Source organism: Euprymna scolopes, chromosome 45 (genome assembly GCF_053919585.1).
Source record: "Euprymna scolopes isolate OS-2025 chromosome 45, ASM5391958v1, whole genome shotgun sequence".
NCBI lineage: Eukaryota > Metazoa > Mollusca > Cephalopoda > Sepiida > Sepiolidae > Euprymna > Euprymna scolopes.
The window spans coordinates 36,837,442-36,858,111 of record NC_136526.1 but is presented as its reverse complement, the minus strand read 5'-3'; the positions used below and the strand labels follow the sequence as shown (position 1 = coordinate 36,858,111).

General features: G+C 29.9%; 1 protein-coding gene across 2 annotated transcripts in view; it reads left to right on the top strand.

Moving 5' to 3' along the window:
- Positions 1 to 4,913: 4,913 nt before the first annotated feature.
- LOC145269445 (uncharacterized) overlaps positions 4,914 to 20,670 on the top strand; it is a 30,186-nt gene continuing 14,429 nt past the window's right edge. The window contains exon 1 of one of the 2 annotated variants that reach the window (XM_080125120.1): positions 4,914 to 5,141. Coding sequence is in view for 1 of the 2 variants with exons in the window: in XM_080125119.1 (XP_079981245.1) it covers positions 5,649 to 5,664 (16 nt within the window). In the remaining variant the exon portion in view is untranslated. Of the gene's footprint in view, positions 5,142 to 5,611; positions 5,665 to 20,670 lie in introns of those variants that run through there. The other variant, XM_080125119.1, reaches the window with a different exon arrangement.

Genomic DNA, 20,670 nt, shown 5'->3' with positions numbered 1-20,670 from the left:
AGCCAAATAGAATTTTTATTTGTTAATGTATCAAAATAGAATTTTATTTGTTAATGTATCAAAAAAGAATCTTTATTTGTAAATGTAGCAAAATAGAATTTTTTTTGTGAATGTATCAAAAAAGAATCTTTATTTGTTAATGTATCAAAATAGAATTTTATTTGTTAATGTATCAAAAAAGAATTTTTATTTGTTAATGTCGCAAAATAGAATTTTTATTTGTTAATGTATCAAAATAGAATTTTTATTTGTTAATGTGTCAAAAAAGAATCTTTATTTGTTAATGTATCAAAATAGAATTTTTATTTGTTAATGTAGCAAAATAGAATTTTTATTTGTTAATGTATCAAAATAGAATTTTTATTTGTTAATGTATCAAAATAGAATTTTTATTTGTTAATGTCGCAAAATAGAATTTTTATTTGTCAATATAGCAAAAAAGAATTTTTATTTGTTAATGTAGCAAAACAGATTTTTATTTGTTAATGTATCAAAAAAGAATTTTTATTTGGTAATGTATCAAAAAAGGATCTTTATTTGTTAATGTAGCAAAATAGAATTTTTATTTGTTAATGTAGGAAAATAGAATTTTTATTTGTTAATGCATCAAAATAGAATTTTTATTTGTTAATGTATCAAAATAGAATTTTTATTTGTCAATATAGCAAAATAGAATTTTTATTTGTTAATATAGCAAAATAGAATTTTTATTTGTTAATGTATCAAAATAGAATTTTTATTTGTCAATATAGCAAAATAGAATTTTTATTTGTTAATATAGCAAAATAGAATTTTTATTTGTTTATGTATCAAAATATAATTTTTATTTATTAATGTAGCAAAAAAGAATTTTTGTTGTTAATGTAGCAAAAAAGAATTTTTTATTTGTTAATGTAGCAAAATAGAATTTTTTATTTGTTAATGTAGCAAAAAAGAATTTTTATTTGTTAATGTAGCAAAATAGAATATTTATTTGTTAATGTAGCAAAATAGAATATTTATTTGTTAATGTAGAAAAATAGAATTTTTATTTGTTAATGTAGCAAAATAGAATTTTTATTTGTTAATGTATCAAACTATAATTTTTATTTGTCAATATAGCAAAAAAGAATATTTATTTGTTAATGTAGCAAAAAAGAATTTTTATTTGTTAATGTAGCAAAATAGAATATTTATTTGTTAATGTAGCAAAATAGAATTTTTATCTGTTAATGTAGAAAAATAGAATTTTTATTTGTTAATGTAGCAAAATAGAATTTTTATTTGTTAATGTATCAAAAAAGAATTTTTATTTGTCAATATAGCAAAATAGAATTTTTATTTGTTAATATAGCAAAATAGAATTTTTATTTGTTAATGTGGCAAAATAGAATTTTTATTTGTTAATTTAGCAAAATAGAATTTTTATTTGTTAATGTATCAAAATATAATTTTTATTTGTTAATATAGCAAAATAGAATTTTTATTTGTTAATGTAGCAAAATAGAATTGTTATTTGTTAATGTAGCAAAATAGAATTTTTATTTGTTAATATAGCAAAATAGAATTTTTATTTGTTAATGTATCAAAATAGAATTTTTATTTGTTAATGTAGCAAAATAGAATTTTTATTAATGTCGCAAAATAGAATTTTTATTTGTTAATGTAGCAAAATAGAATTTTTATTTGTTAATGTCGCAAAATAGAATTTTTATTTGTTAATGTAGAAAAATAGAATTTTTATTTGTTAATGTATCAAACTATAATTTTTATTTGTCAATATAGCAAAAAAGAATTTTTTTTTGTTAATGTATCAAAATAGAATTTTTATTTGTTAATGTAGCAAAATAGAATTTTTTTTGTTAATGTATCAAAATAGAATTTTTATTTGTTAATGTAGCAAAATAGAATTTTTATTTGTTAATGTAGCAAAATAGAATTTTTATTTGTTAATGTAGCAAAATAGAATTTTTTGTTTGTTAATGTAGCAAAATAGAATTTTTATTTGTTAATGTAGCAAGAATTTTATTTGTTAATGTAGCAAAATAGAATTTTTATTTGTTAATGTAGCAAAATAGAATTTTAAAAACTTGAAACGTTTATTGAGGTTTAATAATACTTCTTTTTTTTTATACAGAAAGATTGTTTTTTGTTCGTTGTAAGATTGTATAAACAAATATCCAAATTTAAAAACATTAAACATTTATAAGGTTTAATAACTTTTAAGTTTTTTTTTACATAAAAGATAGTTTTTTTTTCACAGTAAGATTATATAAACATATATCAAAATATAATTTTTGTTTGTCAACGTAGCAAAAAATAATTTTAATATAGAAATTTTTATTTATTTATAAAAATTTATAGAAATGTTTTAATATTTTCTTTATTTCAATGAATGGTTTTCATCGAAACCTTTAGTTCTTGTACAGTTTAATCAAGATATTAAAAAAATGGAAATATCGAAAAAGAAAAAAGGTTATATTGCACGTATCCGTTATGGAACGAAGTTCTCTAAAAAAAAATTAATTTTATCAAGTAGTTTTTTTTTTGTTTTTTTTTTCTTTCTTTACAGCGAAAAAACAATTTGTTATGATACCGAGCAAAATGTTCGATTTTTAGGAAGAAAAACTAGTATTAAAGATGAGGAGGGATTATTGGCGCTTTAACTGGAGTTATCTCCCCGTGGCGTGTTTAACAAATTCCATAATGGCTGACTAATGCGCTCTCATAAGAACGTGTTTTTCCGCTGTAAAAAACAAAAAACAAAAAAAAAAAAAACAAACAAAAAAAAAACTACTCGATCAAATTAAATGATTTTTTTTTCGGAGATCTTCCTTCAGTCCAAAACGAAGGCATACAGTATACCTTTTTCTGAATGTTTTCATTTTTTAATGTCTTGATTAAACTCTACAAGTCCCAAACCTTTTTGGAATGTAGTGTTTTTGCACAGTTACACGGGATAGAGTTCCCTTATTTGTTCCATAACTCCTCCCAAGGGATTGTCTTTACTCAAACTTTCAGAAAAGTACGAGTTATCGACCCCTGTTCGTTTGACACTCGCCCTCTATCGGCCGTTCTTGAAACTAAAATACACACATTCGCCTCGCCTCATGTCACTGTCATGCAGAAGTGCCGAATTTCTTATATCAATGCTTTATCTCGACTATTGAGCCTTTTCATCTGGTTAGGATTGTTCTATGAATATTAGTATTACACTCGTTTTAAGTGTACAGAATTATTCGATTTGTAAACTTGAAAATTATTTTTTGATTCAGAATCTTAACTCATTGTTATAAGGGAGTTAAATTTATTTTACTAAGACTTGTAAAAAAAAAAAAAAATTTTTTTGGATTCAGAATCTTAACTCATTGTTATAAGGGAGTTAAATTTATTTTACTAAGACTTGTAAAAAAAAGATTTTTTTTCAACAACTTCATTTAGTGCAACAAAGTTTTTAATATAGAAAAAGTAGCAAAATGCGACAATATTGCAATTTTTCTTAAACAAGAAATTATAAGGGGAAAAATGATCTATTTTCAACTACTTTGGTAACATCGATTTACCTTCCTTAGAACGCTTAGTTAAGCATCCGAATTGCTGAACACATAACTCGAAAATAGTAGATTTAAATCGTTCTAAATAAACATAAATATTTTCAAATGTCTATTTTCTTATTATTTATAATTGAGGGAGGGAATTGCCCTTATTTACAGCTATGTATTCCTTAAGAACGATCCTAAATTCTATTTTCAATCGATATTTATTCCATGGTTGCCTAATTTTCCTACATTGCAAAAATTACATAATTTTTCTGAATTCACACATGCGTGTGCACACACAGAGGAACAAACACACACACACACACACACACACACACACACACACACACACACACACACACATAACGCGTATACACACACGCATATATATTACACACACACACACACACATAGTAAAATAGAATTGTAGAAGACGACACCCACCTCTTATATATATATATATATATATATATATATATATATATATATATATATATATATATATATTCATCCCGACGAATACCCACGAGGATGAAACGAAAAATATTCTGTGTAGGTAGCTTAATAGCCATATATATTTTCGAAAATTACTACATAGCTCTATTAATTAAGCAGCAGTATTTTCACGTATCTTTTTCGGTGTTTACTTCAATACGCCTCAATACGTACGTAGAGTTATGTAGTAAGTTTTGAAAATATATATGGCAATTTAGCTATATATAAGTTTCCCCGTTTCATCCTCGTGGGAATTAGTCTGTGTGTGTGTGTACATATATATATATATATATATATATATATATATATATATATATATATATATATATATATATATATATATATAAGGCATATATTATATTCTGAATTGTAATGAAACGGTTTATACCTTTGAATCTTAACTATATTTCTTTATTGGGAAAAAATAATTCATTGATATACTTTTAAAAAAAAATATTTTTTTAAACCTTCCCCAACTAAGAGAAATATTAATTGCTAGACACTGGAAGAGCTATAAGGTTCTATTCGAACTATTTATAACAAACAAACAAAAACGTCTTATCTTCTTGAAAACCATTAATAGTTCATTATTTAAAAAAATGCTTTAAAAATACATTTCAATAATTCGATTCCATCCCATCCTATATACAACAACCTATGACTATTAATTTTAAATGTATAATAAATCCAAATCCCCAAGTTGCTTTTTTTCTGTCTTTTTATTTAAATATATATTATATTTTGATATTCCTTAAAATTAATACTACTTAAAATTTTTCTATTTTAAATTTAAATTTTCCGACATCAAAGTGTAGTATTTTATCATGTACGGTGCATATAAATCTATTAATATATACATATATATATATATAATACAGATTTGTGTGTACACGCGTGGAAGTAGGAAAGCCTATTGCATTGTGGGACCATTGTTCTCATATCCGCCATGACACCTTCTTCTTAACATACCCTAATGAGTTCACAACCTTATCAGCATCCATCTTAAGATTTATTCGAAATACTACAAATAACAAAACAAAACATTTAATCAAGCCGTACAAAGAGATTTAATTGTAAACTTTTTTTTTTTTTCTGTGATAAAACTTCAAGTACCCCCTCCCCTAAAATGTAAGTATAATTTTCATCTCATTGTTTTCTTCGCGGCTCATCTTTGTATTTTCATAAATTAAATTCCAATTCATTTGATCTTTAGCTAATACATTACTGTTATTTATATTTAACGCAGAATGAATATTTGATTTTAAAGTCTTTTTTTTTTTTTTTGCTTTGTTTAATTTTTCGGTAATAATTTTTACGGACCGAATTTCATCTTTTCCGTTAAAAAGAAACGGAAGAAAAAAAAAAAAAAAGAAACAAACGCTAACTCTTTTTTTTACCAGGAAAAATTGGGAACTTAATGTTTTTTGTTTTTTTTTTTTTTAATAGTTAATATTTTACAATTTATTTTTAAAAAATCAGATCAAAATTTTCTACATTTTAATTTTACGTTTGCAAATAAATAAATAAATAATTGCTTAATCTCTCGAACATATCGCGAGAGATGTAGGAGGAGGAGGAGGAAGAGGAGACATTTTCACTAATGGCCGCCCAAACAAAACAAACTACTTAATAAATATGGTAGCTGGAAAAGGTAATATATTTAATATCACAAATCCAAGGTTTTACCGAGAACAATTGAATCGTTTTATTTATTTATTTATTTTGCTTTTGTTGTTGTTTTTTTTTGTTTTTGTTTTTAGTTATTTTTACAATTTTCTGCTAGTCAAAGTAAATACATATACATAGGTTTTTTTTGTTTGTTTTTTTGCGATGCTTATGCACTTATTGTACCGCACTACCGGGTTTGTATTACTGTACACATAGATTCGAAAAAGTTGTCAAAAAACAAATATATAACAAATAAATGTTATCAAAGGCAAGATAAGTTATTTTTCTACCAAACTGGATATATTTTTTGTGTTTTTATTCAATGTAACATGTTTATTCAGCTAAAAAAAACATAGTGTTTACCGATGTATTAGAACATTCAAGATGGCGTCTCACACCCTCTTTAACACCGTAAGTTTGGGAAAAGGTGTTATAAATAAAAAACTATACAAAATACTATTAAAAACCCGCCGAATATATGTCAACCTATGTCACGGTAACATATATTGAGCGAGTTTTTAACAGTATTTTCACCGGTTTTTTATTTATAACACCTTTTCCCAAACTTACCGTGTTAAAGAGAGAATCAGACGCCATCTTGAATGTTCCAATACATCGGTAAACACTATGGTTTTCGAGCTGAATAAACATGTTACATTGAATAATAACACGAAAAATATATCCAGTTTGGCAGAAAAGTAACTTTTCTTGCCTTTGATAACATTTATTTGTTATATATTTGTTTTTTGACAACTTTTTCGAATCTATGTGTACAGTAATACAAACCCGCACTACCTTTTAAAAAAGTATTTTCAAGTTAAATTCAAGTTTTATAATATTTTTTTTATTATTCAATTGTTAGGTGAGAGTACAGAAAAGGTAGAAAACACCCTACCCTCCCCATGTTAAGAACTGCTTTCTAAATAATGACGTTATTATTTTAGCACAATACAATAAGTGTATAAATATCCAAATCGCATTTTTTGTTAGTTTTACAATTTTCTGCTATTCAGAATACATGCATATATATATATAGGTTTGCCACTATAGCTGCTTGTATTCACTCAGTAAATCTGTTCACAACTTACAGACGTTTAAATGCACACAAAGTCAGCCTTGTTATCTGGAAACAGTAATTGAAAAAAAAAAAAAAAAAACCCTACCAAATCATTTATGGCATATTTTAATTCCATGATACATTAGGTGTATCAGAAATATTGTAGGAATTTTTGACACCCCTAACACGAAACTGCGAATACAATATAAAACACTCGTAATTTCTCTTTTAAAAGTGGGTTGTTTATTTTCTTTATGCATTACACTTACAAAATAAACTATTAAAGTTGTGTAAAAAGTAATAGAAATATTATTTTTTTTATTTAAAAAAAAACTAATGAATTTTACGAACTCAATATTTTTCAATTTTTAAACTTTAAAAATCTATCAAAATTTTTCTATTGATTCTATTTTTACGATATTTTCCGGGTCAATGTGAGATTTTATGTTCTTTCCAATAAACCGAATATAATATTTTAGACAAACGTTTTTTTTTTATTTACGCCCCCCCTTTTGAAATGTCTATTAAAAAGTAAATAATTAATTTACTCACCAAAGTTTTATATATCACAAATTAAAGATAAAAGATCAATAAATAATATATTCAAATTTAGAAGAAGAAAAAATTAGTGTTTTTTAGAAATTTACCTGTAAAGTCTGAAGTTTAAAACCTTTTTTTTTTTTTTTGTTTTTTTAAATGAAACCCTGGTCCTTGCTTCTTTAATTGAAAAAAAAATTACGGTTTGAATGACATTTTTCGAGTAGTTATAAGCTTGGAAACAGGGGGGGGGTCGAATTATTCAATATTTTTCACAAAGTTTCTGACACACCTAATGATACATTGAAATTATTCTTAAAATCTGATCAAAGTTTTCTATATTTTAATTTTCTATATCGACACTTAAAAAAAGTTATTGATTAATATTAAATATAATAGTCAATACTGCAAATGTCCCAACATATCATGAAATGTGCGGGAGGATGGAGTAGATATTTATACTGTTTTCACTCAACAAAACATACTAGCTAAGCCTTGCTCATAAATATAGTGGCTGAAAAGAGTAAGATATTTAACATCACAAGAGCAAGCATTTACTTGAATCGAATTATATCAAATTTTTTTAAGTATGGGCAAAATGAATGTCGAGGCTCAAAATGTATAAACATTTTGACCCCTCCTTTACTTAAAAAAAATCACCAAAAATCAGGAAATTAACCAATTTTAATGAAATTTTCAGTATTTATCAAATGATTATCGTGGAATATCATGAACTAATTATTTTTATTTAAGTCCGAGTGGAAATGTATTATTTTGTTTAAACAAGAAATACCTTTACTAAAGTTATGGTTTTCAGTAGTAAATAAAAAAAGTGCAAGACTTTATTTTTGCGTTTTTTATATAAATAAAGCATCGTAATTTGTAACAATAAAAAGAAAATAATTTTTATAGGAACATTACGAAAAAGCCCCTAAATCCGTATTAATTAACTCTATATAACTCAAAGAAAAATGAATTTCTCGAACTACCGATATTACCATTGAATAAAGCATTGCTTATTTAATATTTTCACACAAAAAAATTGTAATGGCAAAAAATATTTCTACTTTATTTTTTTAATTACGGGTTTCGCATAATTTTTATATGCAAAATTTTAATAATTTCCTTGCAAGAATGTGAAACTTTCGGTGTAACATATTTTTATATAATATTGAGCAATAATTGAGAAAAAAATTAATTTAAAAATAGGAACATAGAAAAATAATTAAATAAAAAAAAAAATGCAAAAATTAATACAAACGTTCAAAAAAGGAATGTATGGATTCGCGACTGGGGGGGAAAAAAAGAAGCTTCCTCACTTTTAATTACATCACGTCATTTTCACAGTCTTTCAACTGCCTGAAATTTTGGGCCTTTGTAATTTTCGTGTTTACAAAATTTTAGTTGGTTGCGTTTAGCGAACGCCAGAATCACTCGGTTTTGGGCTAATTAATTTGTTTTGTACAAACAAGGTGTTTTTTTTTTATTTAATTCAATATCTTAGAACTTTACTAATTATCATTGAAATAGACCCAGAAAACTAATATTTATCTTTTAAAGGATTTTTACAATGAATTTATTTAACTTCAAAATTTAGCTGAATTGGGTAGCTTGCTGTGAAAATATTTTCATTACTTTTTTTTTTTTCACGTGTACAAATATTTTTTCCTTTTGGAAATTAAGTTTAGTTCTTAATTTTTAAAATACAATAAAAAAAGTAGTCGGAAACTTACAAAAAAATTATGATAAATCGGCTTTCAAAACTAAGTCCCCCTATCGTTGTCCGCCCATTTTTGCTCGTACCTACTTTCTTGTTATCTATTTTTTTTTTTTTACAGTTTTTTTGCTTGGGAGAGTAAGATGATGCATATATATATATATATATATATATATATATATATGGCGATTAAGCTACACACAATATTCCATGTTTCATTCTTTGGAGAACTCATCAGGCTTAATCGCCATAAATATTTTCATAACTTACTACCTAAGTCTACATATGTAGCGAGCACTGAAGTAAATACTGAAAATTTATGCATAAAATTATATCTTTGTATATTCAGGTGATTAAATGAAATATATATATATATATATATATATATATATATATATATATATATATATATATACACATTTTTATTGAATTTTCATCCCAGACAAGGAACAGTGCCACTTTGTTGTAGGGGCTACTATTTGGGACATAACTGCAAAAATACTATGTAGGTAGTTTCGCAGCAAGATGTCTGTTAACAATACACTTGAAATTCTGCATATCAGTACAGTTTGGGAAGCAGGAACCCAGAAAAAATTTCAAAGTCTAGCAGTTCTGGAGAAAAAACTATTAGATTTCTGGCATCTGTGGATCTCTACTGTATAGGGGTTAGGGTTTTGCTACTTGACTGGTTTGTCAGGAGTATTTACCTTGTCAGGAGTATATAGGCCTTGTAGTTTTTCGGAGAATCCAGCATTAAAATACTTTTGTCAATGAGAGAGAGGCGGAACCTATTACGTTGACTACTCTCTTTTGAACCCTGTCCAGGAGCAAGGGAATGGTAGCAGATGCACTAGCCCAAATGTGACAACAACACTACATACCTGGGTGAATTGTGGTCCTGTAAAGGTACTTCCAGGCGTAAGTAACTTTCTAGCATGGTAGAGCAAGCCCACCTTTGCAGCAGCTGCAGCAATGCCCTCGATGTATCTATTTCAACACATCCTTCCTGTGAATGTTAAGCTAAGGAGTTTAAACAAAGTACATTCAGTTTTCAGGTAATTTATTGTTAGCCATAGCTATTGGTGGTTGAGAAGATTTCTTGTAATTATTAAAGGAAACAAGCTTAGTCTTGGCAGCATTGAATGTCACCATCCATTTTTGTCTCCATTCAACTACGGACTGAAGGCCTTCCTCTAGGTTTGCGCCATTGTCTTAGTATATATATATATATATATATATATATATGAGCAAACAGTTAATAAAATTAATAAAATATGTTAAACACTTTGAAATGAGTTAAAAACATTTAATCTGAAAAGGAAACCCTAGATAAATGGATAGTCCTTAGTCCACGGAGTTTCGAAGAAATACTTTCCTTCTCATCAGAAGGTAGGAATTAGCAAAATGCGAGATCGGATTTTGTATGCAGACGTATTTGATGAAACAACAAGTAAGTCAAAGATCTTACTTGAAAACAAAAGAAGTGAAGCAGAGGGAATATGGTGAAGAAAAAGGTGATTACACATGAATGGATAGTCTGGTGGAAGATAAAAAATCCAGTGACGGTAAAATCCAAATGTAAAACTTATTCATGTGTAATCACCTTTTTTTTCACCTCTGCTTCACTTTTTTTGTTTTCAAGTAAGATCTTTGACTTGTTGTTTCATCAAATACTTCTGCATGCAAAATCCGATCCCGCATTTTTGCTAACTCTGATGAGAAGGAAAGTATTTCTTCGAAACTCCGCGGATTAAGGACTATCCATTTATCTAGTGTTTCCTTTTCAGATTATATGTTTTTAACTCATTTCAAAGTGTTTTTTTAACATTTTATTAACTGTTTGCTCATATTGTAAGCTCTATTTCCTATTTGGTTTTATCGAGCTTTTACATCTGGCTGAGATAATTTTATAAATATTAATTCTTTAATATTTATAATATACTTTAATTTTACCATCTTGGATCATTTTGGTGAATTTAATTGTAATTTTTATTTTATATATATATATATATATATTATAGGTCAGTCACCATAGGTGTGTTTGCTTGGCAAATCCATTCACAAGTTACAACAGACAAAATGCACACAATTGCTATCTTGAAACAAAAAAATGAAAAAAACACTGAATTATTTATAGTACATTTTATTTTTATGATATATTTACATTATTTTGTTATATATTTACATTATTGTGTTGTATTTGTTTTGTAGGTTGATTTTATTTTGAAATTATTGTTTCTCCATGTTTATTTTATATGATATTTAATTTTTATAGTGTTGTCTGTAACATAGTTTTTTTTAATGACTTTTTATGTGATTGTTTTTGTAATCTTTGTGCCTTCTTTACGAAATGTAAAGCATGGTTCACCTTTTGTCAGTCAGAACTAAATTTTGTCAACCTCTTTTTTTTTTTTTTTTTTTTTTAAATATATAGATATAGTAGATATGCGCATTAAAAACGGCACAATAAAATAAGATGTAACGGAAAATTGAAACAGACAATAAAATACACTCGCTATCTTGAAACAAAACAACAAAAAATGAATCATTTATTTTATATTTTTATAGTACATTATTTAATTGTATCTGTTTTGTAGGTTGATTTTGTTATTATTTTGTGTTGTATTTATTTCGGTGATATGGACATAATATTTAATCTGTACATTGCTGCATTTAACATATCCTTTTTTTTTCTTTTTGACACGTTTCTTTGTGATTTGTGGTAATGTTTTTGTTTTTGTTTACGAAAGGTAAAGAATAGTTAACTTTTGTCAACTTCTTTTGAAACAGATTATATAGATATAGTGGATGATGCATAGTAAAAATGGCACAGGTAAAGATGGCACAAGTGAATAAATTTTTAAGAAAATGGTGCAATGCAATAAGTTGTAAAAGAAAATTATGATCGTTTAGGATAGTCAGAGCTAGACTCTAGTTTTAAATATGACCTATCATCCCCTCTCTTCTTCCAAAATTAAATAAGTATTTTCTGTTTTCAAGCAAATAAAATAAACTTTTCGAAGGTGAGAGCTTAGTCCTCTCGTGTCTACTTTAAAAATATCTAAAGTTCTCCGCCCCCACATTTTCAAATCTGTATTATTATAAAACTCTGGATCTTGCTTGCTTGCAATGATTGGGCAATTCCATCTTTTAAAACAGGGATGACAGGTGAATTATATATATATATATACAACTTGAATGTGTGTGTGCCTGCTTAATTGTTTGAATGTTGTCTTTGATGATTCCATCTATTATGTAAATCTTGTCTGTTTGTTTAAATGTATATATGTATATCTGCCTAAAACTTTCGACAGAGGCAACAGATTTTCACAAGATTAGTATTGTTTTGAAGCTCGACCCTTCGGACAACAAATATCGAAAAATTGACTAAAAACATTAATTCCTTAGCCCTCAAATAGGCACTTTTCTGCAAGGTGAGGGTCGCTTTTTTCACCGATATTTTTAAAAGTCATTGTGTCTTTTCAATTGTCTAGCCTTAATTCAAACCTTTGCTACTTCCGGTTTGGCGATGGGTGCAACGACAAAGCCATTTTTTTTTTTTTTTCCCCCCAATGTTCTTTTCCTCCTTTGCGGTACAGGTTTGAGCCTGCCTGCCTACCTACTACCATTGTTTTTGTTTTTTTTGCTCAACACACACCTCTAAACACCCAGGCAACACCGGGTACCAAGGCTAGTCTTTTATAAAAGGGATGACAGGTGACTATATAGATATACACGTACGTATGGGCATGGCTCAGATGCTAAGGAATGAGGGTGAAGATTTGTATGTTTTGGTTTCAATTCTAGCTGATGGGACCCAAGTAATATATATATATTTAGTTTTGATCTCACTACAATATATTAGGTTTAATGTGATAATCACAGAGAATTGACTCTATAATAATAAATATATAATCTACATGAATAAAAATATATTTAAGTGTATTTTACAAACAGGCAACACCAGGCGACATGCTAGTATTCAAACAATAATTAATAGTTGAAAAATCCTAAAATAAAGCAAATAACTTATACCAAATGCAATAAAATTTAATGATCTACTGACTTTTAATGTGCTGAAAGTATAAAAAGTATTTTTATTAAAAAAATTCATTGCTGTCAAGGCAGTCCTTACACACAAGAACAAAATGGTTACTTGTCACTTAACTGTTAGAGATTGCTTAATTTCTAGTAGTAAAATAAAAATAAAAATGACATCTTACCACTGACCCTAAATACAAGTGAAAAGTCCTTCCCCAAAACTTAGGATTAGTGGTAGAGCAAGTCATTTTTTTTATACAATTTTTCAGAAAGGAAGCCACTCAAAAGTCAAGCGACAAGCTATCATTTTCCCCATTTATCAGCTTTAAAAAAATTAAACTAAAAAAACTTTGAAACACTTTCAGTACATTAAAAGGTATATATAGCTGGTAGATTATTAAATTCTACTGCATTCGGTATAAGGTATTTCATTTTTTGCTTTTTTAAAAAAAATTTTCAGTGTTAACTATTGTGCACTTTTTTTTACTCTTGTTTCTAAAAAAATATCCAGATTTTCTATGTGCGTGTGTGTGTGTGTGGGGGGGGCTAAGAACTTCCATCATGCCTTTTCATTTATTCCACATGTTCTTAGAATCAATGCAGATTCCTATGTCGTGACTTTTCAAGCCATTGTTAAGCCTTAGATGGAAAACGTAACTAATGGAAAGGCCTAGGCCTTCCAACAAGATTCGGCACTATCCTACAAAGCTCTCAAAACCCAGGATTAGATCACCGAGATAATGTCACACCAAAATTATTACCTCCTAACTCATCAGACCTTAATCCTTTCGATTATTACGTGTTGGGCGTCGTTGAAAAGAAAGTTAATAAGCATCCGCATAACATTAAATCATTTCTAATGTAAGCAATATCCCGTGCAATGGAAGACATAAAAAAGACCATCTGGTCAAAGCTTGCAGTCATTTTCGAACCCGAATGGAGTCTATGATAAAATTCAACCCTAACCCTAACCCTAACCCACACACACACAAGGAAGATTCTGTTTTGATTCAATTATGTGTGAAGATTCTGAAAAAGGACACGAGAAAATAAATAGGAAAAACAAAAAATAAAATTAATTTGAACTGAATTTAACATAAAGTGACCACTCCATCTCATTTTTGGGTTATTAATTTTTTCAAGGGAGTTAACCTAGGAGATAATTTCTGTGCTTTTTATTTTTTTTTTAATTACATGTGATTATGTGGTTTCACCACTTTGCCATTTGGACTTAGTTGTAAAACAATTAATTGACTGCCTGAAAATAGATTATTTTATAATGAATTTGCATGCATAATTAATCAAAATTGTAAAATATATTTTTTTTCTTTTTACAGAATGTTACAGGGGAAGATGAGGGTTCTCATCTACTTTTAGATGTGGATATGAATTCTTTTTATTTTGACAATTTTATGCAATGTATCCAACATTTTGATAACCTCGTTGTGAGATTTTCATTTATATTTTTCTGTGCCATTTTTTTGCCTATTAATCTACTTGAGTCATTTTTATCTAAATAAATTGAACAGAATGAAGGAGTTGGCCCATAATTTCTGTCACCATGTAAATTCAGTTATTTCAACTAGACCGTCATATTATTTTAATTGGAATTCATTATTGAGATCAATATTATTAATATTAATTTTTATTTATTGCGGACTATTATTCTCATCTTTTTTAGTTGTTGTTTTTCACAACGTTTTGGCCAACTATTCCTCTGGCCTTTGTCAGGTGGTAACAGCGACAGATAGGAACTTTGAATCTCTTAACTGCATTCTCAGCAATCACTTTCATCCATAGCTGATCATTCTTTTGTTTAAGAATTATTTGTTTATATGAAATATTTTTGTATAACATCTTTTTACTAGTAAATCTGAACCCAAATTCTCAAGCATATCTTAACTTTTCAAGAAAACAAACTACTAAATGTTCAAATAGTTTTTGAATAAAACTTAATTATTTTATTTGTTAATTGTTTCGTCTTACATTAATTTATTTATTGCGGACTATTATTCTCATCTTTATTAGTTGTTTTTTCACAATGTTTCAGCCAACTATTCCTCTGGCCTTCGTCAGGTGGTAACAGCGACGGATAGGAACCTCGAATCTCCTAACTGCATTCTCAGCAATCCCTGCCATCTGTAGTTGTTGTCGTCTCATCACGTTTTGGCCAAGTAAGCCTCTGGCCGGCTTTGGGTAGGATTGAAACCACTATCTTCAGACAATGCTCATCTGGAACCATAGAGATTGAACGTCTCTATCAACTGCGCCACGGGCCCCGAAGGCCAGAGGAATAGTTGCCCGAAATGTTGTGAAAACAACAACTAATAAAAATGAGAATAATTGTCTGCAATAAATAAAAATTAAGACTTTCATTTGTCATGCACTCTTTTTCTGGATATTTCAGGTTTCTATTTAAACATGTGATAGTCTTTTGTAACGTCCTGTCTTTTCCTTTTATTAGTGGCTGTTCCTGGTTACTTTTTACATGCCTGCTTAGCATTGGTAAGCAGGGAGTCTTTTTAGTTGAAGGATCAATGTGTGCCTGATGGTCATCTTTTTTACATTTTAGTCAGTGACACCTCAACACAATAACTAACATTCTTCATTTCAGATATTGGTAATGTATTTGTAAAATTCTACACTGGTCAGAGCAACTCGCCCACTATATATTTATGTAAAAAAAAAACTGCTCTTTTAAGGTAGATTTAAATGTTCCATTTGCAATGCATTAATTATCATGCCATGAAAAGTTGTTCTTCAGTTTATCTCATGAGCATCCAACTTTTATGCAAAGTTTACAGTGACACCTAGTGTCAATCATAATGAACTGCTTCACTATAGACAAGTGAAGTCTACAATTGAGCACCACTATTGGAAAGGTAACCATCTTTCATTCACTGCATTTTCATGGTTCAATAACACTGTATATCTTGTATATTTATGAAATTGTTAGACTGATCACTATCATTGATATCTATAATATAAATCTCACCTGTCTGTTTAAATGTATGTTTCACAAGAACTTTTGACAGCGATGACAAATTCTCATGAGATCTGTATCGTTTTGAAGCTCGACCCTTCAAATGACAAATATAAAAAAATTGGCTAAAAACATTAATTCCTTCACTCTCAACTGGGCACTTTTCTACAGGGAGGGGTAGCAAAAAATCGTTCCTTCATGACAATTTTAGCCATACACGTGTGCAAAAAAGTTCTTTCTTGAATTAGTTTAAATATAAAAAAAAAAAAAACCTAATTTCGCTCACGCTGTCATAGACCAGTCGGTATAGTAGCAGTGTCATTATCTTAAGATTGCACATTCGAGCTGAGATATCAGATATATTTTTTTTACATTTTTTAAGTTTTAATATTGAAACCGGGTTATTTATGCCATTTTTACGTTCATTTTTTTTTCTATTTTCTATCATGTTCGCCATTTTTTTTTTTTTTTTTTTTTTTTTTTTAAAGAAGTTTTAACATCGTTCACTTATTCATCATTTTGCATCAAATTGGCTGTTTTTTTTGTTATAATATTTAAACAGGGTTATTATGTTCGCTTATTCATTTTCATTTTGTTTTGATTTACCCCACACACACGCGCACCTCACCACACCCGGGCAAGGCTGGGTATCCTGAAGTGATATATGCATACACTAAGTGCATTGATTCACTTGCGGCTCAATACATTAGGAGTAGGTTGATCCAGATTCAGTTTATACTCGCTACTAAAATATGAATCAACGAATCAACCAAAATTATTAAGGTTCTATCACCTTTCATTGTCGTAGACGGTTAATGACATCCTTCTGAACCTCCATTAACTTACACGCACCCAAGCAAGCTATATTGGAACAGAGTATCCACTTCTAAAACTTGATGAGAAAACTTTTTACAAATACAGGGTGACCCAAAAAAAACAAAAGCTAAATGGCCATCTAGAACATATGGTGTAGAACGGAGAAAAAAAAGGCCGAAGACCCTTGTGTTTTGATGTGATGTTTTGAATATAATAAACTAGTTATGACCAAAGTTTCATTTCATTCGGACAAAACACTAAGAAACAGGGCCTAGTTAGAGTTGGGGGCCCGTTTTTTTTTGGGGGGGGGGTCACCCTGTATAACACAAGTTTGTCTGAGCTACTTCAATTTATAAGGTGAGTGATCCAACATGTCTTGGCAAGAACTATCCTCTATTCTAACACAACTCCTTGACACTATGCAAGACTATACATCGTTGGATGGATTGGTTTATTCAGTAGACTAACTTTTATCGACAGTTGACCAAACCTCTCAACAATGACTCAAGCAATTACACTTGATTTGAGGGTGGGGGGTGCGGAACATAAATTGTTAACATGTAGATGAGACAAAAGATAAACCCACGGTTCCAGCTGATAACAAACATTTGCATTAAAGTTTCGAGAACTAAAAAAATGTGATCTTCCTGCAAGTACAAACCGACTTTGTTTGGAGGAAATAATCCAGCAAGTAACCTGACCCGTACATATTTCTTTCTTTTCTACATGTGGAACTGTTGAAAGAAGTAGAAATACCACTAAAGCACCAATTAGCATTGTAGCTCATTCATTTTTTTTTTTTTTTTTTTTTTTTTTACACAGTGATCACCACTTATCAAGGCCCGGAAGCCACTCAGGGATAAGGGTTATTGCAAGTACATTACGTTAGTGTGGAGATTTGATGAAGTCTTTACTTAAGGGGGCGGTTCATTAGGAATTTGTTAACATTGGACTTGAAGACATCCAAGTTGTAGTCTGGTGGGAAGCAGGCAGATGGAACAGAGTTCCACAGGCGTGCAGTTCTAAGAAAGAAGCTTTGTTCATGGAATCCGCGTTTTGATTTAAGCACAGATATAGAGTGTGGGGAAATTTTTCACTGGATTCAGCTAGATAGGTGTTTTTCGTGAAAGATTGATGAGGGGGGGGGGACCAGAGATTTTAATTCAGACAAGCACCTGCCATGGAAATAACGATAAAACAAGGATAGGCTCGCAACATCTCTTCTGTGGGAGAGAGGTTGCAGGGTAGAGAAAAAGGCATCCCCCACTAAGCCACGAAGTCTATTTTGTACTCTGTCAAGGCAGGATAGGCTGTTTTTAGCAGCTCCTGCCCAGATATGGCAGCAGTATTCCATCCTTGGACGTACTTGGCTTTTCTATAGATAGAGAGTTGCATCAGTAGTGAGATATCTTCTGGAGCGATAGAAGGATCCCACCATCTTTCCAGCGACCTTTCTTATATGTTTGTGCATTTTTTTTTTTATTGTTTCTGCGTTCCATGTTTTACGCCATTTTTTGAAGAAGAATGAATTTGTATTGTCTGAATTCTCTGGACTAATCTGTACTTAACTTGAGCGTTATCCTCGTAACGTTTCAGCTAACCTTCATATACGGCACAGTCACGTTGACACACTGGTTCTCGCAAGATCACCAAAGTTAAGGAACGTTGAGCTTGGCCAGTACCAGATGGGTGACCATTTGGGAAGGCGAGGCGCTGTATGTACCGCAAAGTAAAATACCAGGTTGAGAAACTAGTGCGGTCTATCTTTCTCTCGAGGGTTGATGAGCCTCTCATAAGCCGTGCTAGGCACCCCATCTAGTGATGGCGTCACAATAAAAATACCCTTGATAGCCCTGGCGAAGCATCAAGTATTCAGTTACCGATAAGATTTGAATTCCACTACAAAACTCGTGTAGCTAACACATCAGTCATGTATGGGAAGAGAATGCTAATACTTAATGTCAACATGAGATTTGACTTCAATTAGTTCCTTATGTTAGATATCCAAATACACTAAACTCTGTTTATCCATATGAATTCAAAAACTGATTAAATTCATAAGGATCATGACAAGTCTAAACCCAACTAGAATTATCATTGTGATCCACAATGGCACGAACAACTGGAAATACTGCATCCGTACGATGATATAATTCAGTTCTTTAAGAGAATTACAACTAGTGAACAATTCAAGACATTTTTCCATTCATAATGATTCCACTATCATTATCTGGATCTGATAAAAAAAAAAAAACTGCATTTGACAAAATATTAGTAGACATAATCCACTCCACTGACATATGCCTCGCCTCAGAATTTTGCTCTAAGAAAAGATTTACAGAAAACTACAGGCCTCCACCATGATTTTCTTGTGTTTATGATTTTTGCCCAAGGTTTGAAACAGATACGCATATTTTCAAAAATCGACTGACCAAATCATATGTTCGCATGTCAGTTTCTTAAGGAGGACATTCAGTTTTTGAGAAGGTGAATTTCTAAAAATTGCTTCCCTGCTATGTAGCATGGTACAATTTTTTTTTTTTTTTTTTTTTTGCAGACATTGATGGACACAATGTATATAAAATATTTTCAGCATTTCCTGGAAATTTTGAACTGAACAATTATTTAATAACTCTAACGAAAACATCTCTCATCGACAGTACATGTCCTACATGAACTATGTGAAAGGAAAACTGTCACTAATATGCTATCTCTGACATATATAAGAACCCACATTTGGCATTTCTAGGTTGTTAAATTTGCTTAATTCTTGTGGTAATTGTTAGTGGCCTTGAGGTAAGGGTTTAACAAATGAGTCAAAGGTGGCTTCATCGCTGGTTTGAATCTCCCAACTGTTAGGAATTGTAACTTCGTACAATGATGATTGTTAAAGCATGAAACACTAGTGTCTGTAGATGTATGCAAAATATTCTTAACATGGAGAAAAGGGAGGGGCTTTTACATTATCTGAGAGGATAAGGCTGATCTTTTTACTTATCTTCTCTAGAAAACTGACCAGTGTCTTGACTGTAATGTTTACTCTTAAGATAGTTGTTAGAGTTCTTTCTGGTTTTTGACTTTCCTGGGAAATTACTGTGTTCATAATTATTGGTGCAACATTCAGGCCAAACCCAAGTTGTATGGGGCAATACCTTTGCCCTTTCAACATCGTAAGAAATTGAACGCCCTGTAGTCTATCACAGGTCTCACCAGATTCAGTCAAATGCACTCAAAAGCCTAACAGTTTTCCTTCGGCAACTATAATCTTCAGTTGCACTGCCTACTGTAAGCTCGACTTGGCTGGTCACACAGCATCTCATAAACTTTCCATCCGTGGTCATCACTTTAACAGCTTGGTGTCTTGACCGACGACATCTGCCTTGTTCATCATTGTTTTGGAACAGCCAGTGTCAACTAGCGCCATGCATTGTTGTCCGTCAACAAGATGTGGATGACTGGATGCACCTCATTTTTCACTTGCATGGGGAGTAGACAGGCGCTTTTCTATGGCCTCCAGTTGTAATTAAATTCCTTTTGTTCTAGAATGTTGTGATCCTGAACTTTATCCTCTCGAAATTATACCATCTCTGTTTATCGCAATCCTGTTTCTCTGGTTGTTGGAAGAAGTCCTCTGTTGTTTCTATCTTTAAAATGTTAGTGAGGTGTATGACCCAACTAAGTAGGATCCTATTATTTTTTTTTTACAAAGGAGTCACCACTTATAAAGGCCCGTAGGCCATTCGAGGATTAGGGTTAATGGGTATACATTAGTCAATGGGATTATAGCGTAGTGGAAATTTTGTAAATTGGATTACTTAGGGAGACTGTTCATCAAGAA